At 36.8% G+C, this 21,810-nt stretch overlaps 1 protein-coding gene across 8 annotated transcripts in view; it reads right to left on the bottom strand.

Moving 5' to 3' along the window:
• LOC132103949 (POU domain, class 2, transcription factor 2-like) overlaps window positions 1–21,810 on the bottom strand; it is a 62,685-nt gene that overhangs the window by 35,626 nt on the left and 5,249 nt on the right. For 7 of the 8 annotated variants that reach the window (XM_059509049.1, XM_059509052.1, XM_059509051.1 and 4 more), the window contains exon 1: window positions 13,002–14,206. The exons of the other annotated variant lie outside the window; for it this stretch is intronic. In XM_059509049.1, coding sequence (XP_059365032.1) covers window positions 13,002–13,104 — 103 coding nt within the window. In that variant the 5' untranslated portion in view covers window positions 13,105–14,206. Of the gene's footprint in view, window positions 1–13,001; window positions 14,207–21,810 lie in introns of those variants that run through there. 8 annotated transcript variants of the gene reach the window in all.

Here is a 21,810-nt window from a genome sequence, read left to right as displayed (position 1 = left end):
TAATATTATTGTATTTTTGGTCAAATAAATGCAGCCTCTGTGACAATTTACTGACCCTCAAACTTTTAGCTTCTGCTAATAAAATAATAATAATAAATAATAAAAAGCTATAGGTATAATTCAATACAATATATTAAAACAGGCTGTATTAAATGCATTCTTAAGCACAGCATACACAATATACACTATGCTATATGACAACTTGACAACTCATTAGCATTTATGTGCATTCATGTGAGACTTTTCAAACAATAATTAGACTGGAAATGCTCTAGTATTCAGCATTACTTAAACATGGACTCCCTGCTAATGACATATGATCATCACTGGTGCTCAAATAATATTAAAGCAGTGAAAAGGACACACACAATACACAGTCCCATTTCTGCAGTCACATAGCCTTACAGTGAGTGACCACATACTCCAGTTTCCCAGCATTTACACCTAATTGTCATCAGTGTAATTTCTGACGGATAAATAAAGGAGTGAGGAAAAATGTTCAAGGTAGGACACATGCGGTGAGGCATATAATTCTGACAAGCACATCTTTTTGTGTTATTTTCTGTATGTGGTTTCTCACCGCCTTCTAATATAAAAGCCGAGAGGATGGACGAGAAATGGACAAAATTGAGGGAGTAAAAAGGGGCTTTTAGGGCCGAAAGCACAGTTGGTTTGTGTATATGTGAGCTTGCATCTGTGTGTGTGTGTTAAAAGAGGGGTCTTAAAAACTGCATCAACAGATTATAAAAACACAGTAATGTTTTATTTCCTTTTACAATTACACAATGAACTATTATCGTCATCTACGGTAGAGCATTCAGACAGTCTGTTGTCATCAAGCTAATTTTAACAATGTTCAGTAAATATTTTAATGAAGTTTAACTGATTATACCAAAAACTCTGAAGACTGTGCACATTTCAGTAATTTACACTACATAATAATACTAAAGAAAACATATCATGTCCTTGAGATTTCTCTCTGTTCTACAGCTAAGTGACTTCTGATACCAAATTAAGAACTCATGCATTTAAAATGTAACAAATTCGTTGTAAATGTAAAATATTCCTTGAGTTCATGTTCAAATATATCTTGATTCTTATTCACCCTTTACATTGGTCTCTTCTCGATTCCACGATTCATGCGTCTCTCACCTCCACCTCTCGTGCCATTCTGAACCACACAGAGGGAAAACATATGAAAGCATCTCTGCTGAGAAGCTAATAATGACACAAAGGTGCGTTTCTTTCACATGTTTTAACACTCTGTGCTTCTGTGACATGCGAAAGGTCATTTGCTGTGTACTGTGGTATTTACTAATAGCCAAGTGTTTTGTGGTTCATTCAGGTTTGCTGGTATTCTTGCGTGTTTTGATTAATCTTGTGAGAGCTGCTGGACTCATAATGAGGATTTGAAATTGAGGTCAAACACTTTCGAAACGCATCAATACATATAGAAAAATTGGAACATCACAAAGACACATCTAATGGATATGTCATGTCACTAAAAACACACAAATTGTTTTATGCATCACAAGAATTTTGCATTTATTCATCATTGGGAACTTTCAGCAAGTCTGTTAAATGAAGCAACACAGGTCATTATATTCAAAGCACCCAGAGTTGATTTACTTGGACTTTTTGGAAGGAATCTACTGCAAATGACATTATAAAATGTCTAATATGTCCAATTTTTGGAGGCACTTTTGGTGCACATCTTAATGTTGGTTAATTCAGGTTTGCTTTTGTTATTGTGTCTTTTGAATAATCTTGCATGTGCTACTGGGCTCATAATGAATATTCAAAGTTGTGTTCAAACACTTTCAAACCACATCAATGAGCTCCACAGAAACATTTATAATAGATACATCGCCAAAAACACAGAAAACATCACACATATCACAAGAATTGTGCCTTTGTTCATCATTATGCATTTTTATCAGCTATGGTTCAAATAAACACATGTAATCATATTCAAACCAACCACAGTTAATTTACTTGGATTTTAGATATAAATTTGAAAGCAATCTCAAAGATTTAAGGCAACAACGTAAACAATTTTGGGTTCCTCAAATAACCATTCAGTAAACAGTTCTTAAAAAGAACAAATCTTTTATTAATTTGAGGAATATTTTAATAAACTACTTTCTTAAAAGTAAAAGTTCTTTGTTGGGATTGATGAAAAACATTTAACATCTATGGAAACTTTCCATTGAATAAGAAGTTCTTTAAAGTGGATTCTTTATATTTTTAAAATGTTCTTCACATAAAAATGTTTTTAAAAAGTGGTTATTTTAAGAACTGTTCAGTATAGGTTTTCTGAGGAACCAAAAATGTTTTTTAAATGACACTGTTTCAAAAAACCCTTTTTAGAACTTTATATGTTCTTCATGGAACTAGTGTTGCTTTCATCAAAGAAAATTGTGACTAAATATTGTCGTCAACGAACCTTTATCACGTGACGAAAACTCACGTATAATTAAATGTATAATGCAATATTGTTGACGAATAAAAACGAGACAATGTAGTTTGCAAAATAAAAACTATTCTAAAATGTCTTCATTTTCAATTGACCAATCAAGCCCCACACGTGGTATTATTTAGATGATGACAACAAACAAATTTAAGTCTGACATAGAGAATGGGACCGTTGTGTGTACTTCTCACATGTTTGTTTGGTAAAAATAAATGTTGTAAATTCAAATCAGAGCATCTTCCGTGTCTGGAATGATGTATTCTTGATTCTAAATGGTAACAATAATATAATAAGATAACCTTGTTTCAAATAGGGTTGGCTAAAATAAAATTTTGGTTTTGTCTGTACTATATAGACAAATACCCTACTATATTGACTGGGTTAAATAGAATTGCATTACTAAAATGAGACTAAAATAAAATTTTCAATGACTAAAACTAGACTAAATGTCATCAGTTTTCGTAGACTAAAAATTTACGGAAATAGTCATGGATAATTCTGACTAAAATAAGACTAAATTGCTCAGACTTTTAGTTGACTAGACTAAAAGGAGTATGAAAGTGACTAAAACTAATAAAAGCTAAAATGACAGCTTCACACAAAGACTAGACTAAAACTAAAATTAAAACAGGCCGCCAAAAACAACACTACATGGAACCACGGATGCCAATAAAGAGTGCATACAATGTGCTTGGAGACACTTTTGATGCACATCATAATGTTGTTTGCAGTCCAAGCACATGGTGCATTAAGACACAAGGCAGAGGTTCCCGCTTCAATACAAGCGGCCCGCGAGGCCTTGAACTTGAGACAGCGGGCGAGTCAATAAGAAAACAGTGCTTTTAGAAAGACAGGACGTGATGAAAAAGAGGAAAGGGGGATGATGAGTGGCTGCATGTGAATGAAAGGGGGCACAAGAGAGGAGGGGAGGAGGGGTAGGGCTGAGGCGAGGGTCAAGGGTCAACTTGTCAACCCCCACTGCCCGAGACGGACAGACAAAGGGAGGCGCGAGGGGTCAGAGTGCACGGCTGAATGGACAACTGGTGAACACACTCCAATCTGGGGTATCTCTTTAGCCACACGTAGAAAAGAGCGTTTTTCACACTCGCAGCTCATCCTTTTGAGGCTGTTTGAACCGATTGAGACATTCAGATTCCTTTCAAGGTCTCTAAAAAGAGAAATTTGAATACACAGCAGCACTGACAAGAGTCTCCTTTTCAAGAGCCGCTCTGCAAGTTCACATATGCACGCGGGTTCTTTTGAATACGCTAATGTGACTGAAGATTTCCTTTGTTGCCTGTAGGTTATGACTCAAAGAAAATGATAACAAATCTCCTTCTAAATATAGATGCAATACACATGCATGATTGCACATCACAACTCCCTTATTATCTTAAAACATGCATCGCTGCCGTGCTGGCAGAGGTCAAGTCCACTTACGGTCGGAGCTACGCTAGCTATTTATCTTATCTGCGGGATTAGCTGGGCGGCCTGTCAGGTAAACCACACCCCGCACCAACTGCACAGTTCCCGTGGTTACCCTCTTGGGTAATCAGAGCGGGATTTCTTTATAAAATTATGCAGCTGACCAGCATGTATACTCACCATATTCATCCTGCATATGGAACAGGGCAAGATGGATAGACGTATGGAGGAGCAGAAGTGATGGGGTGGGTCACCTGACCTAGTTATTCTTAACAAATACATGTTATTCATACATACACAAATCAGAAGTGTCATCATGAGTAAACACAGAAGTGCATTAGGAGATTGGAAACATTGCTTTCTATATGCCTTTGTCAGTGCTATCATATGATTTCATTCTTTAATTTTTAAGCCAAATAACATGATTTGCATCAAATTAATCATATATATCAATATTTGCTCAAATAAAAGCACACAAAAAGTGGCAAAAAGTGAAGTCAATATATGGTTTGTTTTATTTCTATATCATTAAGCATAAGCTGATCACTGCCTATACAGTCCACAGCATTAGATTTTACAATAGAGTTAGTAATTCTTTTTGAAGAAGGCAGATTTCATCTGCACCATTTTTAAATGTTAATCTATACATACTATCATTCAAAAGTTTAGTGTAAGATTTATTTTTTTAAGAAATTATTACTTTTATTCATCAAGTACACACTTAAAATGTTTTAAAAGTGAGAGTAAAGACCTTTATAATGTTACAAAAGATTTATATTTCAAAACAAATGCTGTTCTTTTGAACTTTCTATTCATCAAATGAAAATAAATATATATATATATATATATATCACGGTATAGGTTCAGAATTGGAAGAGTTCAAAGAAGTTACAGTAGAAGAGTTGCAAGACCTCAGTTCTGACATGTAGAATGGCAAATAAAGAGTTAAAGGGAGAAATATAGAAGAAAGATGGTTGTAAGACAGTAGATTAGTTTCATTTCAGGATCAAAAGAACTAAAAGACCAAAAAAATAAAATTAAATTTGAGTATAAGTGGACATACAAAAAAACAAGAAAATGGAGTGTTGAACTCAGGCACTTGTCCTTGTGTCAAAATTTAAACAAGCACCTTGACCTAACAATGTGTATGTGTGGGACAGGCTCTTAGTATTCCTTTGGACACCCTCGGATGTGTTGAATTTTCAAATGTTTTAAGCAAAAAAAAACATACATATTTTATTATTATGAATTTTTTTTTTTTGATGATAGAATTAGAAATTCAAAAGAGCTCCTCGCCAATCTTTCCATGAATATGTGGACTTGAATGTCTTTCTAACAATTCATTTGGCCACATGCAGTGTCAAAAGTGTGAAAGAGTACATGCTCGCATTGTGTGTGAATGTGTGTTGGAGGAGAGGGGTATAGGGTAAAGATGCGGTTACTTTGAGAAGATTGAAGCGCAAAAGCACTCTGATTTATTAAAAGCTGCTGCTCACGCCTACCTCCCTCTCTCTCTCCCGCACCATTGTTGCAATACCCCCTTCATTGTGTATACATTGTGGAGGGATATTAAATTTCTCCCTTCGAACCCAACTGTAACCACTACACAGCCATGGGGAAGGGCAGCACGTCCCTGCTGTCCAAACACACACACAGATACATGCACGTGCTCATTTTCATACAGCTTGTCCATCAAATTAAACTGGGCGGTGAAAAACCCACCCCAAAACTGGACACTCTCAGTCCAGGAGCTTATATGAAATGCAGGGCAGAGGGACAAATTCAATCAAACATGCTCTGGTTGTTATGAGTCCAAGTTATTACTTAAATGGCCACATCACAGGCGACTGGTCAAATGTAGATACTTGTGAAAGACATGCGTACACACTCTGAAACATGCACAGTGAGACCAGACCAATCGATAAAAGTTTAAAGGCGAATATTAATTCAAGCAAGTTAAAATTTAAAATCAATATGAATGTGTACCTGATTGTTTTACGCTCCTCTTTTCACTCCACCGGCCCTCTGTCTTCATCTAACACATTTATTCTTTCTGCCACTCAGCAACCAACAATTTCTGTTCTGCATGGTGCACAGCTGACCAGAGGGCTACGGTCTCTTTCTCCTCATAACATATGTGTGAACTCTGACTCTTTTCCTTCAAAAGAGCGGGATTTCCTTTGATAAGGGCTCAAAAAGTGGCAGTGAGGTGAAAAGAGAAAGCAAGATGGCGAAATAAGAATCTTGTATAGGTGTTGATGCATGTGATTTCAAATGGGTAAATGTGTATCTGTGAGTGTTGATCTAATTCCTGAGTTTAATTAAGAGACAGTAAGACCCTGACCTCAATGACAAGCCCTACGGTTATTCACACACTGCCTCCAGAGAAAGAGATATTTACAATCTGTTTATATGGCAAAGATACTTGGTATTTATGAACATACTGTACAAACAACTAAGATGATGGAAAGATTGAGAAATGAAGCTTCTCTGGTTTCTAATTGGTCTAGTTATTTATATCAGCTAGGTTTTTAACTGGCTAAACTGTCTTGGTCATGCTTATTTAGGCTGGTAGACCACCCTAGAACAGCAAAACAAATCAGCTTGACCACCTTAGGTCAGAAACATAATTAATGCTAAACTTGAATGTGAATGCATGGCCAATGCACTGCAAGCATGTAGTCACACTATACATACTTAACATGCATAGAAATATTGCAGTACCTTAAAGATTTTTTTCCTGCTTTATGCCATTATATTTAATTGTTAGAAAATGTTCAACTGGAAAACAAAAGCCACATTTTCAGTGTGGATCCCGTTGGATTCGCATTAGATTATGAGTTCAGATAAATTTTGCATTCATACACAAACTTCCATGTATTTCACACACACAATATAGTTCATGCTATAGAGGTACAGTAGGTCATCCAACACTATTAAAAGTAAATGTTACAAAATGTTTTTTACAGTTTTGCAATGGCATAGAAGAACCATTCTGGGTTCCCCAAAAAAACAGAACCATTTATTTTATTGTGTAGAATATTTAAATATTCTGACTAACCCTTTTTGACTTAGACGAACCTTTTGTGTAATTGAAAAGATGGATCTTAAAGTTCATTGTGGAACCATCAATGCCAATAAAAAAAAATAAAAACATTAAGAAAATTCATAATTTATTAATGTGGAACCATCAATGCCAATAAAAAAATAAATAAAAACAGAAATTAAACACATTAAGAAAATTCATAATTTATTAATCTTCCATTCAACCATTATTCTTGTTTTTTTTTGAAAACGGCTCCTTTTTATTTTTTTCATTCTTCCCCCCCAAAAAAAAGAAAAAAAAAGAATTCAGGTTAATTTTTTAGTATTTTGTTCAGGGGTGGAAAAATGAATAAACAGCTTGAAAATGTGATTTCTACATGTGGGCGGGAACGAAACGCCCCTTTCTGCTGATTGGTGAGCCGAAGATCAAAGTGTGCCATCATCAGATCTTCCACAGTTCCGCGCAGCTTTCTTCTGTGTAGATATCAATTCTATGCTTTGCATCATCAGCTAGGCATGACAGGGTATAATATGACTGTCATAGCCTACCCTGGTCGCCCAGTAAGTTTATTTAATTAATTAAATACTTTTTAATTAAATATTTTAAACTCTAATATAGACCTAAAAGGAAAATAATAATCTGGAAATAATTAACCTGGGTATATGATAGGCCTATAACTTTCACGCTAGAACAACTGGAAAACCGAGATAATAAAATACATACTTTTCTGAGTTTTATAATGTAGTCTCTTGTTTCATTAAAATTTCTATTTCATTTGAATACGCACTTGTGCACAGCTCAAGTTGCTTTGTTTTCGCTGAGTTTATTAAATTTATATTGATTATTAATTAATGTTAATGGGGAAATAAGGCTTTAGCACATTAACAGTGAATACTCGACTCGCCTGCTTTTGAAAGTCTACATTTAGATTATTTGACTTAGGTTAAATTAATTTTATAAATCACTTTGGAATAAATTACAGCATGTATCATGATAGATTTGAAAAAATCTGACTTAAATTTGACAATAAACACGTGAATCCATACACCTGCAGCAGAGGAGGACTATTATTCTGCAGCACAGAACTGCAGAAGAACTGATGACACAACGCTTCGATTTTTTGGCTGACCAATCAGCAGAAAGTGCCGTTTCATTCCCGCCCATGTGTAGAAATCGAATTTTCAAGCCTTAATTCATTTTGTCACCCCTGAGTGAAAAACGAAGAATTTAGTGGAATTCCTTTTTTCTCTTTTTTTTTTGGAAAGAATAGAAAACAGAAAAAGCAGAGCCATTTTCTCATTTTTACACTTTCAATAGCCTATTTTAAACAACTCTTGGTCACTATCCACTATTATTGTACTGAAAAAACAGCAACAACGTTCATCAAAAATTATTTTTGTGTTCCAAGAAAAAATAAAGTGATATAGGTTGGAATGACATAAGTTTAACTTAAATTTTAATATGAACTATTTTTTTTTTAACTGGAACTGGTTTTTCCAACAAGAGAGGAATGGAAACATAAAGGTACTGGTCACAGTTGACCAGCGGGAGTGTATTAACATGGCCGTACCATGTTATTTGGTTTATGAGTCTGATAAAGGTCTATCGAGATTGTGATGCCTTGCTCTTTCTGTACAATATGACCACCGGATCCCATTTCACACGGTTGGGCTGTAATAGCGCTCAGTGTGTTAAGAGCTATCAGAAATCGGCCAACACATTGTCCCTCCAGAGATCATTATGCATACGTCCTCACCTACACACCAGGTAACTCAAACACACACCAGAGCATGAAAAAAAACACTTGGCCCTGTCAGATATGGGGTATTGGAGAGCGAATGAGGTCCATTTAGTCGGCAGTGGTCTTGATGGTGGTCTCCATCGCAGAGGTGAGGGCCAGCACAGAGGAGAGAGTGTTTACCTACATCCCTTTATTACCATCTGCTTAATGGCCTATGAATGTCTCCATGGATACTCAAGAGGGAGAGAGAGATGGATTGAGGGACAGAGATGGCTCCGATCGGAAAGGTAGGCTCTCAACAGGGAACTCTCGTGCGAGTGTGAGTGCGTTTGGCTTAATGCATATTGTGTGTATGTGTTCAGAGATACTTAGTGCAATGAGTGCAGTACTTCAAATGATTTCAGTTTCCTGTAAGTGCAACATAAGAAAAAAGAAAAGACACAAACCAGTAGATCTGTGTGTGTGTGTGTGTGTGTGTGTGTGTGTGTGTGTGTGTGTGTGTGTGTGTGTGTGTGTGTGTGTGTGTGTGTGTTTGGAGGGTAAGCCTAGGTGTCGGGATGGGGAAGAGAGAGGTGGTTTAATGCAATAAAGCATGTTGTATTGACATCTCTGTTGTGTCTATTGATTCCCCATTATGTCCCTAACAAACCCGGGTGGACATTTTGTCATTCGCAATCACGTTAGCACTGGGACTCGCCGACGTTTCTGCCCAAATCCGATCTATATATACACACTCACACACACACACACTCATGCTCTCTGGCTGCGGACAGCAGGGATGATCTTCCTTAATCAATACCTGTTTGAGGTTAAAACACTTACACAGACACAGACTGACCTGATCGCATTTGACCTTCGACCTGAAGCACACCCCTATATTCTCCTAAAGAGCTGCTACTTGGATTTACACAGCAACATAAAACTATTTTGAGGTTTTGTCGCAGTGATTAGACTGTGGAACTATTTATTGTACAAAACTAAAATAAATAAATAATAATAATAATGGGGGGGGGGGGTTAGAGACAGCACATAAAAGCACAATGCAACAATGTGGTTGCTTATCATAGTATCAGGGAAATAAGGCCTGAAAATAATAGTGGACCGGTTAAACATCTCTAGCATTCACTCCCTATAGCTAAAAACACATTACACAATGAGGCTCAAATGTTAAAGTTAACTAGTGAAAAGGATTATATTTATCTGATTATATTACAAATTATATTAGCAGCATAATACATTATTTATATATATATATATATATATATATATATATATATATATATATATATATATATATATATATATAGTGCATATCAACTTTTTACCATAATGATACTTTAGCTTGCATGGACTCCACCAGTTACCATGGCCAATATCATGAATGTCTTCTATTTTTAACTGATTAGTACAGAATATTTCATTTTTTCCTAACTGTTCTTTATATTTTTGTTTATTTATTTATTTTCATAAATTCAAAAACTTTTATCGACAGGTTTAATTTAATATAAATAAACAAAAATTTTAATTTTATGTCAGACTTTTGGGCTGACCAGTACATATTTTACAGCCAATATGAATATGGATGCTAAGTGAGGGATAGTACATTTATTTTCTGCTTTCCTTATAGATAAACACTATTGAGCGCATTGGTTTTATTAGCTACATTTAACCAAAGCTTAGCTGAAATCACAGATCTAATGTTTTGGTGGTCTGCATAGCATTTCTTTTTGAGAGTGTTACACAATGTGATGAAAATCTGTGAAATTTTTGACATACAATTACAGGAAGGTTATCACATTAGCAATTTAATGTTAACAATATGAATTTCTGGAATTACTAAAAGGACCGCTGATGCATAAGCAACAGTGCAGAATTTTTTAGAAAATAAACGCTTCCTAACAGCCTCAGCACTCAAAGTTACATTATAAATAGTGTGCAAACTATCCCAATCTCCGACACTAAGATTCTACAGTAAACACACAGGGTAAAAACTGCTAGATATCTTCATGGTCATCGCCAAGGAAAAACCTAGTAAAAACTTTGAACCAACGCCCTCGAAAGTGTCTATCATCTGTAAATAAGGCTGAACACAAATGTAGTTTCCTCACCCAATATAAAGATCCTTTCTGGCTCTTCTGCTTGTCACTCTGACCTCTGCAGCATTTAATGTCAGCTGTGGCACCTGGTGTCCATTTTGAGTCTTATATTATCAAAAAAGAAGTGAACCTTTGGCATAATCTAAAAGGTTAAAGCCTTAAAACCCAAAGTGGCAGCCAAACTCCAAATACATACAGCTCTTTTTTTTTCAATTTAGTGAAATTATAAAATGTGACACATCAAGTGGTAATGTTATTTCATCACCAGACATTAAAAACACTAATTAGCACACACACACACACACAAAAAAAAAGCAAACACTGAACACAACTACACACACCATCAATAAAAACACAAAGCCACCATTAGTACCTGTACAAAATTAACTTGCTGCACAATTAGTTGTTCACTGTCATTTTTTAGGCTTGCAATTTATTCATTTATTTTTAACATTGTTTTTTTAATGTAAATTTAAGCATCAATGTCTCTATCATTTTCAGGAATTATGCTTCCTAGAATCCACCTATCTTATTTTTCCTTCCTCAATATTCTCCAGTTCACTAGACTTTTGACCTAAAAGACAAATCCCAACCAAACAAGCAGGCCAATCCATTTTAACATTACCTGCATTTCAAGAAAGCCCATCACCATGTGGGCCCATTATGTGGTGCAGCTAATGAAAGCTTAACGTCTGGCTCTTTGCTCATTTAGGCGCCAGTAAGTAATTAAAGACTCGATCTTGCTCTCATTTATTGCGGTATAAACCTTATTCAGTGCAGACGCCATATTTACTTTTTGTGAAGAAGCAGCTGTGAGGTATGTTTGGTTATTTCGTTTTTAACTTTGTCCCCAATCGTTCTCCAGATGCAACAATGAAAAAAAGAAAAAAAAAATCCACAAAACTCTAAAATTAAACTTTAACTATATACGCATAACCTTGTGAGCGGACTCTGTCTCTCAGCCTCTTTTTGATAAAAATAAATACTTAAATATAAACATGGCCTCCACTTTCAACAAGGTCTATGTTGGATCCACATTTTAGTATTTAGCTCTTACATGAAACAGATAAAAACAGTGCTAACGCAAAGTTTTGAATCCCTTATTTACATTTTAGTCATTGTGTGCTGGTGTAGGCCTATGACATGTGTTTAAGGTGACACGTGATCTATAAGTGGCGCATACGTTTAATCCATCTGCTGGTTGGAAAATTTCCGCTTCGTTGAATGCCAGACGGTGCGCGCACACATTGCCCCCCCACTAATGCAGTAGGCTACTTCAGAACAAATACTCCTTATGCAAGGAAAACTATGATGTTCTTTCCTTTCAAACCGACGAGAAGCTTTCTTGGTAACACTTCGCATTACAAAGTCATGTTACAATTTTCATGCAAATACAATTGATTACTGTAATAATTATAAGAGACTCCAAGCAACTCCACAAAACATAAACAACTAGGCCTACACGTTGTTTATTTGAAACACGAATACAAATATGCAAATTCTATTAAAAAGTCTTGACTAAAAATAAAAGTTATCTCTGCCATTTCAAAGATTAGTAGCCTATCTTGGCTAAATTGCAGTCGGGTATTGATGAGTGTATTTTTAAATTAAATTAAGCTATTTACGTTATTTAAGCCTAAAGTGAAATCACTTAAAATCGACAAAAACATCAACAAATAAAGTGACATCCAGGCTCATTCTTAAACTTGTCGTTAAATTCACACACTCGCTCCGTTTTTCCCCCTGCTGTCTGCGTGTATCGATCTCGGCGGAATCGATAAAATACCATGAATATTCCCTGAACCGGTCGTGAGAAGAGTCAGACGGCAGATGGAGAAGCAGATACGGGGAGGACAGAAGGATGAAAGAAGCCAAAAGAGGCTGAGACGAACCATTCAAACAAGGGCAATGATGGGCAGACGTCTTTTCAGCTCAGCCTTCAATTAATGCACCCTCAAAGTGGCACCATATATATATATATATATATATATATATATATATATATATACACACACACACAAACAAACAGAACTAAAAGGATCTGAACGCCTATTTTGTAAGCTACCAAAATATGTAGGCTATTGGGGCTTGAGCAGGTGTTTCGGCTCCACGTTTAACTTTTTTTTTTCTCTCTCTCGTTTTCTTTTCCTTTTCAGTGGTGAGGGAAAAAAGAAAAACTGTTACCGACATTAACCAGAGGGAGGTAAAGGTATCTCTTACCGGAGTTCCCGGAGCGCAGAGGCAGCGGAGACTTGAGTCGCCAGGCGCTGAAATCAGGAGCGGTTCTCTGAAACACCAACGGCACCGGCAAGGGAACAAACATGATCCGCTGTCGGCTGGGCTTTTCTTCTATGGGCTCTTGTATGAGGCGCTTGTCTTGTGGTTCTTTTCCTTTGGTTGCTTATACTGTCAAATAGACTGTGTTTTGAGGTTGTTTATTTTTTTGGTAATAGTATTTGGTTTAAATTTCTCAAGCTATCTTTACATTTTTGGTATTGTGCCTCTCAGTCATAACTTCTTCCTCAGGGATATCTCGGACTGACACACAGACGGATAGCCGGAATCTATCAAGCGGTCTAAATATAGTCTACATTTATATTAAACGTGTTTTGTTGTCACTTAACGTTTGTTTAGTCTTTCTAACAGCTGCTTGGCTGAAAAATCCGTTAAATTAACCTACAAATTAGAATGACAGGACGTTTGGACCTACGCTGGCAAATGTCGAACCGTTGGTTGAAACTGTGATTTTTTTAAATTCAAAACTCACTTGTTGTCCTAACTGTCATAACGTTTCCTGGGTTTTGCATATCCCGCGCGAGACCAGGTGTGCGGCCGGTAAACGTCACAATGGCCTTGCGCGCGTCGCGATCTGGTTCCACTTTGGTTTCGCTTTTTAAACAATTCTCGAGTCAAAATCGTGTTCCCTTTAGTACAAAAACTATTTGGTTCACAACAATCAAGACGCGTTTGCTGGCTTTAAACCCGTTTACAAAGGTGTAACAGGAATATTTCGTTTCTCTATTTGGTTTCGAGCTCTCGTACTGTTTGGTTTACCTCGCGCACACTACATGCATTTCAAGCAGCATTTTTTTATTGTATAAAATATAAAAGAATCGCTTAGTAGCCTATATTTAAATAATGACCACGTATAAGGCTGCGCAGCGGCTCGATACGCTCCCCCTTCGATTCCACTCACGAGCCGGTAATTAAAACGCAATCAATCGATAGCCTAAATAAATTAAGGAGCAGCACTGCTTGTGAACGAGATCTTAAAACTGAACGAAAAGAAAACAAAAATACCCGTTAAGCGGAATTCAGCTCTTTGGCTCTGTCCCACCACCATCCGTCTGTGTGTGCGTAGCCTATGTGTCCGTTACGATAGTCCCGTTATCTGGGAACCCCGGTAGCTTGCGAGCTCTGTCCGCCTCCCGGTACGAAAGCAACACTGAAGCGAGAGGAGCAGCCGCTATACTCCCCCCGCCCCCCCTCTCCCTCCCTCCATACCTCCCCCCTCTCCCCATCCCCCTTTTTTTTGACTAATCCCATATAAGGCAAGCCATCCTGCGTATTGATCGCTTGATTACTCTTCATTATGATGAGTCTGATGATCGCTGTGGGCCGCTGATCAATAGGCTTACACACATTCACCGAGTGGCTTACATCAGGTGATTATATCCTCATCTACATGCAGGTAGGCTGTATGCTGTTTGTGGAAAAGATACGAGCGATATAAACGACCACGGAGAAGCCATTGATATGTTATGGTGATTATTTAACGTGGCGGATTATACAGTAAACAAGCAACAAACATAACCCGATCATCGCTACCTCTTAAAAGTTTCATTTGGTCTATTGCTAGTCTTAGGGTAGCCCATCTCTCTTTCTCTCCCTCTTTCCGACACACTGCATGCTGTCAGTAATAAAGCTACAATCTATGCCGCGCACTTACACTCCAGATTATTGCCGACATAGATTTTTTAAATAGAAAAATCTATACGCTAAACATCGCAGTCAATATGGGAAAAATCGAAAGCTCAGCGCCTGATCCCCCCCACCACCCCAACTCACATTCGCCCCAATCTTCCTATCTCTCTCTATCTATCCGTCTATCTATTCTAGCCTACTATATCCAAGGTGATATAGATCAATTATGTGTGAGCGTTAATAAGAAAAATACTCAATTATCAACTGATTTGAAACATGCATTAGGCCTAATAGCTATTTCATTAACCAAATATATAAAGCAATACACACGCCACATTTTGTTTAAAAAATATATTTTCCTGCAACACAACAGACTCACAAATGTTCCTTGAGCTTTATTGTCCCCAAGCACCCCCTTCATTTGACAGATGACATCCGCGTGTCCAACGAGCGAGAGGGGGGAACGAAAAAAAATGAAAAAAAAGAAGAAGCGACAAGTTGTCCTTCACGAATCCCCCTCGCCTGAAAGGCCACGCGTTGCGAACCCCCCATCCAAACTCCTTCCAGACAAAAGCAATTATTTCTTGTAGAATATAGTGTGTTTTGCGCGTCTATAGCGCGGAGAAGGAAGAAAGGTGTGCAGACTGAAACACTGTTTCCAAATATGACATTTCCATTTGGTTACATTCAATGGTCAGCTCATGCTCCACTAAAGTATATCCCTTAACACCAATAGGCATTTCAATGGCCATGTCATCATTAACTCAAAAACTACTGCAAATGTATCATGCAAGACATTGTAGTTAAAACAGTTTGAGCAACTGTTACAATGTCTAAAGTAAAAACAAAATAAAGTCACTAATAAAATTATTTAACATCATTTTTTGACAGGCATTATTGCTGCCATCATTATCATTATTCAAGTTCCTGTTGTAAAAAAAAAAAAACAAGTAAAGTAAAGAACTTGTTAAACAATAGAAATAATCATTACTTAGTTCACACATAAAAATAAACTTCTTCCTCTGTGTGTCTGGGTGGGTGCACCAGACAGTGATAGTAAAAGAGTTCATTGTTAAATAGCAATGTCATGTTGACAAATGCGTTGGTTGAATTAAATTCCCTCTCATCAATAACAAGGCGCCCCAATCAATACCAGCTTACAATTATATCAACACCCCCTCTTGCTGTAACAAGCAGATAATACCGTGGCTAGGACACATTTCCACTGTGGTACACACTGACAGATACAAGAACAGGATCTAGATTTCTCTTTGTATACTCAATCTTTGTGCATATTGTATGCCTCTAAACACACACACCCCCAAAAAAGCTCTAAAAAGATCTAAAAAAATAATAAACTTTTACTGTACTCCATTATTTGTTCAATTCCCGAATGATGGAGTTAGATGTGATTCAAGCTGGGACTCACACACGTTCTCTTTTCAGCTGATCTAATGATCAGTGCTGACATATTGTCAATATCCAGCTCAAGTCTGCCAATAACCCTAATTCAAATCCATCCTCTGAGCCGTAGCTCTCTTTTAACACACGCAGTTGGGTAATAATTACACAGTGCTAATGTTGTCTTCTCTTAATCACCAATCGACATCAGATCTTGTCTTATTGACAGGTAGCCTGCTCATCAATGCAAGGGAATGTTGGGATTTGTAGTTCTTTATATATATTGTTTAATGGATTTAACATTTGGCTTATTTCTTCATTGACAAAAGTATGAATTAATAATACCACAACAAATGTCCTTTTTAATCTCAGATACAGTCTAGGCAGCTTACATCATTTGGCTTTTTTTTGCTCTTCTTGCATAGCCTGCCAAACAGTCTTATAATATTTCGATTTCACACATTTGCTTATGGCGGCTAAAATTCAAAAACACGATTTTTATTTCTTTTCTTTTTTTATTAATGCATCCTTTACAGGAACCGCCACAAAAAGTATTTTCCATTTCATACAGATTTGACCATCATTCCATGCTATGCTAGTTTTAACACGATCAAAGACTTGGGAGACAGCAGCTAAGGATCCAGCAGTCAAAGCTGGTAAAAGACATCGACCCCCAAAGTGCTGCCGATGTGTCTTGCCCGCAGCGGCCTGCCGCGGCCTAATGCTATGACATGGAAGGGGCTATCAGTAGCGCCCAGACTAGCTTGAGAGGGGGAGCTGATTTTGCCCCGTCAGAGGCCTGCTGAATATGTGATCCTCCATTACAGCAGAAGAGGATAATGCCCCAATACCGTGTTTGTGATCTTTATGGGTTGCTAGGCGTCTATGTAAGTGTGTGTGGCTACGTGGAGGCAAAAGGTAAAGAGTGTGTGGGGGTGAATAAGTGTGTGCTATGTTCAGTTTTTTTACATTTTAAAAATTTAAAAAATAGGCGTTTATGTATTACATTTTACAAATCTTAATTAAAATAAAAAAAAATCACTATATAAAAAAAATCTGTGTTATTTAATATAACAATTGTTTTTACTATATTTAATATTATGAATGTGATATTTCATTAAAATATTTATTAATTAATACAATAATTAATTTAAAATGGTTAATATGGCATATACAAATATTTTGAAAGAGACTTTTGTTGACAAGCATAAGTAATAACATTTATGAACTATCCATTCAAGGTAATTCCAATAAGTTTTGAACTCCTTTTTTGTCTAACAGTGACACACTTAACAGGTTCCTCTCCACTCTTTTCTCTCTCTCTGTCTTGCCTTGTGCATTGAGACTGTGTGTGGGTAGATTTAGAACCAAGATCAATAAGAAATGTAGAAATCAATGCACTTAGCACTAGGAAATCAATGGGCCCTAATCGGGATGCCGATGGCACAAGTCAAAACAATTAAGAGAGAAGAAAAATGTTTAACAACCTCTACTCTCTTGCTTACACAGTGAAGACGAGAGAGAGAGAGTGGGGGGAAAAGGAGAACGAGGGGAGCAATGCCGATGAGATTACAGCTGGGAATCAGGAAGTGCTGAGAAAAGGACAGCTGAAAAGCCAAACATTGATAGAGGGAAGTGGGCGAGGAAAAGGGATGTATGGTGTCAATGAAGCAGGAGGAGATGATGAAAAATTGAGGACGAAATCAGACATGTTATTATCCAGCAGAGAAGAAAAGACAGGAAAAGCAGACGGGAGAAGGGAAGGGTGGGATTATTTGACACAAATAATGAACGAGTGCCAGCAAGAGGACTCAATTATGGACAACGGCCAACCTAAATGGACCATCACACAACTTTAAATGGTGACTAAGCAAATTAGGGTGTCAAAGGTTAGCGGCCATGTTTTTAATGTGCGACTGTATAGCAGTTGGTTCAACGGTCCCATCAGATGGCTTAACACAGGGGAGCTCATCCATGGGTAAGCATGTAAATCTAGCTGTCAATCAAAACAAGGGCCAATTACTGATGCACCTTGACCAAGTCGAATTCAGCCAATCGGAAGCAAAGTGAAGCGCCGTCGGCTCAGTCTATGAAAGCTACGGTGGCACAGGTTGATGCAGAGTGGGGGAGTTGTGATTTGGGGTCGATCAATAGAAAAACCCCATGCTGACCTCTACCTCATTCTTAAGGCAAAGGGGGGAAATCAATGCGGAGAGGTCTATGATTCCTGATGTATGGATTGGTGAAGTGCCAACTAATCAGTGACTTAATGAATGTGACACTATACCTATTAACCTATTGATATGACACTTGGCAATATGAACATACATGCACATGACACTACATATACTCACACTCCATCGACATGAAGATACAGTAAACAAAATACATGGGCAATAACTATGGGATTTAGTATCAAGATTTGTTTATTTATTTTTAAAATGCATTTAATCGTAGCTTAAAAAGGTACATCATTGAAGATAAATACATTGCACAAACATAAGAAAAAGAAGTGAGAAACAAGGCACAAGAGGACAAGTGCAGGGAGTGTGAGTGAGTGATAAGACGAGGGAAAAAAGAGGGGAAGAGGAAGCAAAGAAGGTTGTATCAAAGGAGGTTTCAGCATTAGGGGTACAAAGGCGAGGGGGGATACCTCTGATATTTGGGATTAGAAAACGTGGTGTAGGCAGGGATTAAGCAGGAAGATGGAGAAAGAAAGAAAAAGAGGGGAGGAGAAGTAACAAAACCTATAGGAGTGTAAATACTTAGTCTGGAGATTTCTGCAGTTAGGGTTTTTTTTCCAATTAAGAACTTTTTCTGGCCTTGCATTCCCTCATTTGTGTCTACCTACCTTTTTTCTTATTTGTGTATTTCAGTTTTAAAATATAAATTCTTAACTATACAGTAACTATTGCAGGTTTTTCAAGATAAAATTTTATAAAAAAGGCAAAAAAAAAAGATGAGCATCTGTCTTTTTTGTATTCAGTAAAAATACACCCCCCCCCCACACACATTAACAAATATAAAAAATGTCAATATTATGCCTACTGAAAATGTTCACATCTTTCACACCCCTAGCTACTGGCACTGAAAAATATTTCTAATAGCTTATATAGGAAGTTTAAAATATTGAACTCACACACACACACACACACACACACACACACAGGACACACACACACACACAGACACACACACACACACACACACACACACTTACCACTTTCAGCTGCTGAAAAAATACACTACAGGCCTTTTTGATGACAACATGCACGTTGTGAGAAAATCATATTTAGGTGAGACATTATTTCTATATATTTTTTCCCTTCCCCATTTTAATGTTCAATAAAAACAGGAATATTTAGAGGACAAACCTGTGTAGATTAATGTGCAATTCATGATTTGACATTTATTTAACATCCTCACACAGGCTTCTAGCTTTACATCTGTGTGTGTTTGTTTCTGCCGTCTCTCTCTTTATGTACGTGTGCGTGAGACTGTGTATTTTGGGGCCGTGGGGGTTGATGTTAGGCACTCTTGAAGGTTAGGTTCAGTGTCAGTGGTCAAGGTCAGGTGTTAATTCATGAGAGCAAGTGACAGAGAAAGACACAGAGAGTTAAAATCTACTTAATCTAAAAGGACAATGGCAGAATCTGACCAAAACAACGAAAATGCACACAACACCAAAAAATGACACCATCACGACTGCTAGATGACCGGCCCCAGTGCCAATCATTTTCTCTCTTTCTTTCCTCACCATACCAGTTTGACCACAGGGGTCAGACTCTAGTGAATGAGGTCATTCGTCTGGGATGAAACTGACCTTCAACCCCTCAACTTGATCGCTTGCCCGCATTCTAAGCACCTGGACAACCAACCAGCACACAGCTCACAAAGCGTGCGTGTGTGTGCATGCGTATATGTGTTTGTCACAAAACAATCAAATCGTTTTACTTATAGAAAAACATAGATACATGTTCTCAAGCCTAAATATATATTGGTAATGGTAGACAATAATATCATAGCTTATTAAAAATTAACCATACTATTCTATTCTTATTTTTTTAAGTAATACAGCAAAGCCTTAATGCAGCTCAAACACATGCATGCACACACATTTGATTTGGTCTGTAATAAAAGCACACAATGAAGACGAAGCAAAGCATCGATGTTGGAGGTCAATTCCTCATTGACTCTCCTTATGATGGCACATCAAAAAGTCAATGATCAGCTCCAGAATCAAAGCTATTGATTACAAACAGAGCAAACCTGACATCCACTGCAACCTACACACTGTGTCCATGCTCCGGCAAAATTAATTAAAAGTAAATCCAACCATGAAATATCCTTATTTAATATCTAGCATTATTTTGGAGGAACACAAATATTTACGATAAAATATTAAATAGTATACATTTACTTTCATGGATTCTTTTCGGTTTCTATTTTATATTCTACAATTATATGAGAAAATACAAATATTATTTAGGCTGCATGTGGTGCAATATTTTAAATAGCAAAGGTTAAGATTTAATTCAAAAACAGGTATCAATTATGAGCAGGTATGGATATTTACAGTATTCCTATAGAGTCTATATCTTCGGATTTCAAATATTAGATATAATTTTGAGGACAGAAGCCGATGCGCGCTCTCGCGGCCGGCGCGTCTGGAGACTGACCGGCTCCCCTTTGACACTTTGAGGTCTTGAGCTAATGGGCTTTGCACAGCTTTGCACATTGTGTGGACTAATAGTATTTTTAAGTGTTAATGCCATGTTGTTGTTGTTTTTTTCTCCTTTTTTTTTTTGATCTTCAAAGCCTTTTGGACCAAAAGTTGAGGTTTAAATTGAAGGATCGATATTTTGCCGAGGTGAGCGAAATTTTGTCCTTCATGACAAAAAAATGAAATAAATACTCACACGGATATCATTCCATTTAGTCATGAAACGCAAACGATATTCCAATATTAATATTTGTTCAATATCTGGAAAAAAATAACATGAGGCTATTTTAAACGTATTAATAATGTAATTTATTATGCAATCATTTTGCCGCGATTTTACATAATTAAGATAACAATGATCAAAATATAATTTTTGTGCCACATGCATGCATATTATAATAAATTATTAAATGAATTATATTTAAATTCTAAAACGCTATGTGAGGCCACCAGAAATGATGTGCAAAGTAAATCACATGCGTGACTATTGCATAGTTTTGCATCTTCCATTTCGAGTTTTTACCAACACCTGAACGTTAAGGTGTCAAAAATGGATTTCCTTTTAGTTGATCTGTCATGTGATGTGGGTATGCTACATTTATCATAAATCAAAAAAATAAAATAAAGAAAAACAAAACCATTAAAATTAAACAAATGTATTCATATCGAATTATTAAAGCATGCACATGCATTAGCCTAAACTTAGCTGGCGTACACAGGCTACGTCTGTCTGTAACTGGCATGCATTTATTTAATGAATGCATATTTGCATTTTTAAACTTAAATATCTAAACGTTTTAATTCGCAAAAAAATGTGAAATATTAAAGATTCTTTCAGTTCCTTATCGAAATTTGACGACTGGAGTCAAAGGCATTATGAGACTAAAATTAATATTCACTTTTTTACATAAATTTGCGTTCATTTTAAAATTTGAATATGCTCCTTATATTAAAGTCTTATGCATAGCACGTTTGCATTTT

This window comes from Carassius carassius, chromosome 25 (genome assembly GCF_963082965.1).
Source record: "Carassius carassius chromosome 25, fCarCar2.1, whole genome shotgun sequence".
Taxonomy (NCBI): domain Eukaryota; kingdom Metazoa; phylum Chordata; class Actinopteri; order Cypriniformes; family Cyprinidae; genus Carassius; species Carassius carassius.
The sequence above is the reverse complement of the archived record's forward strand: the minus strand, read 5'-3'. Positions and strand labels throughout refer to the sequence as shown.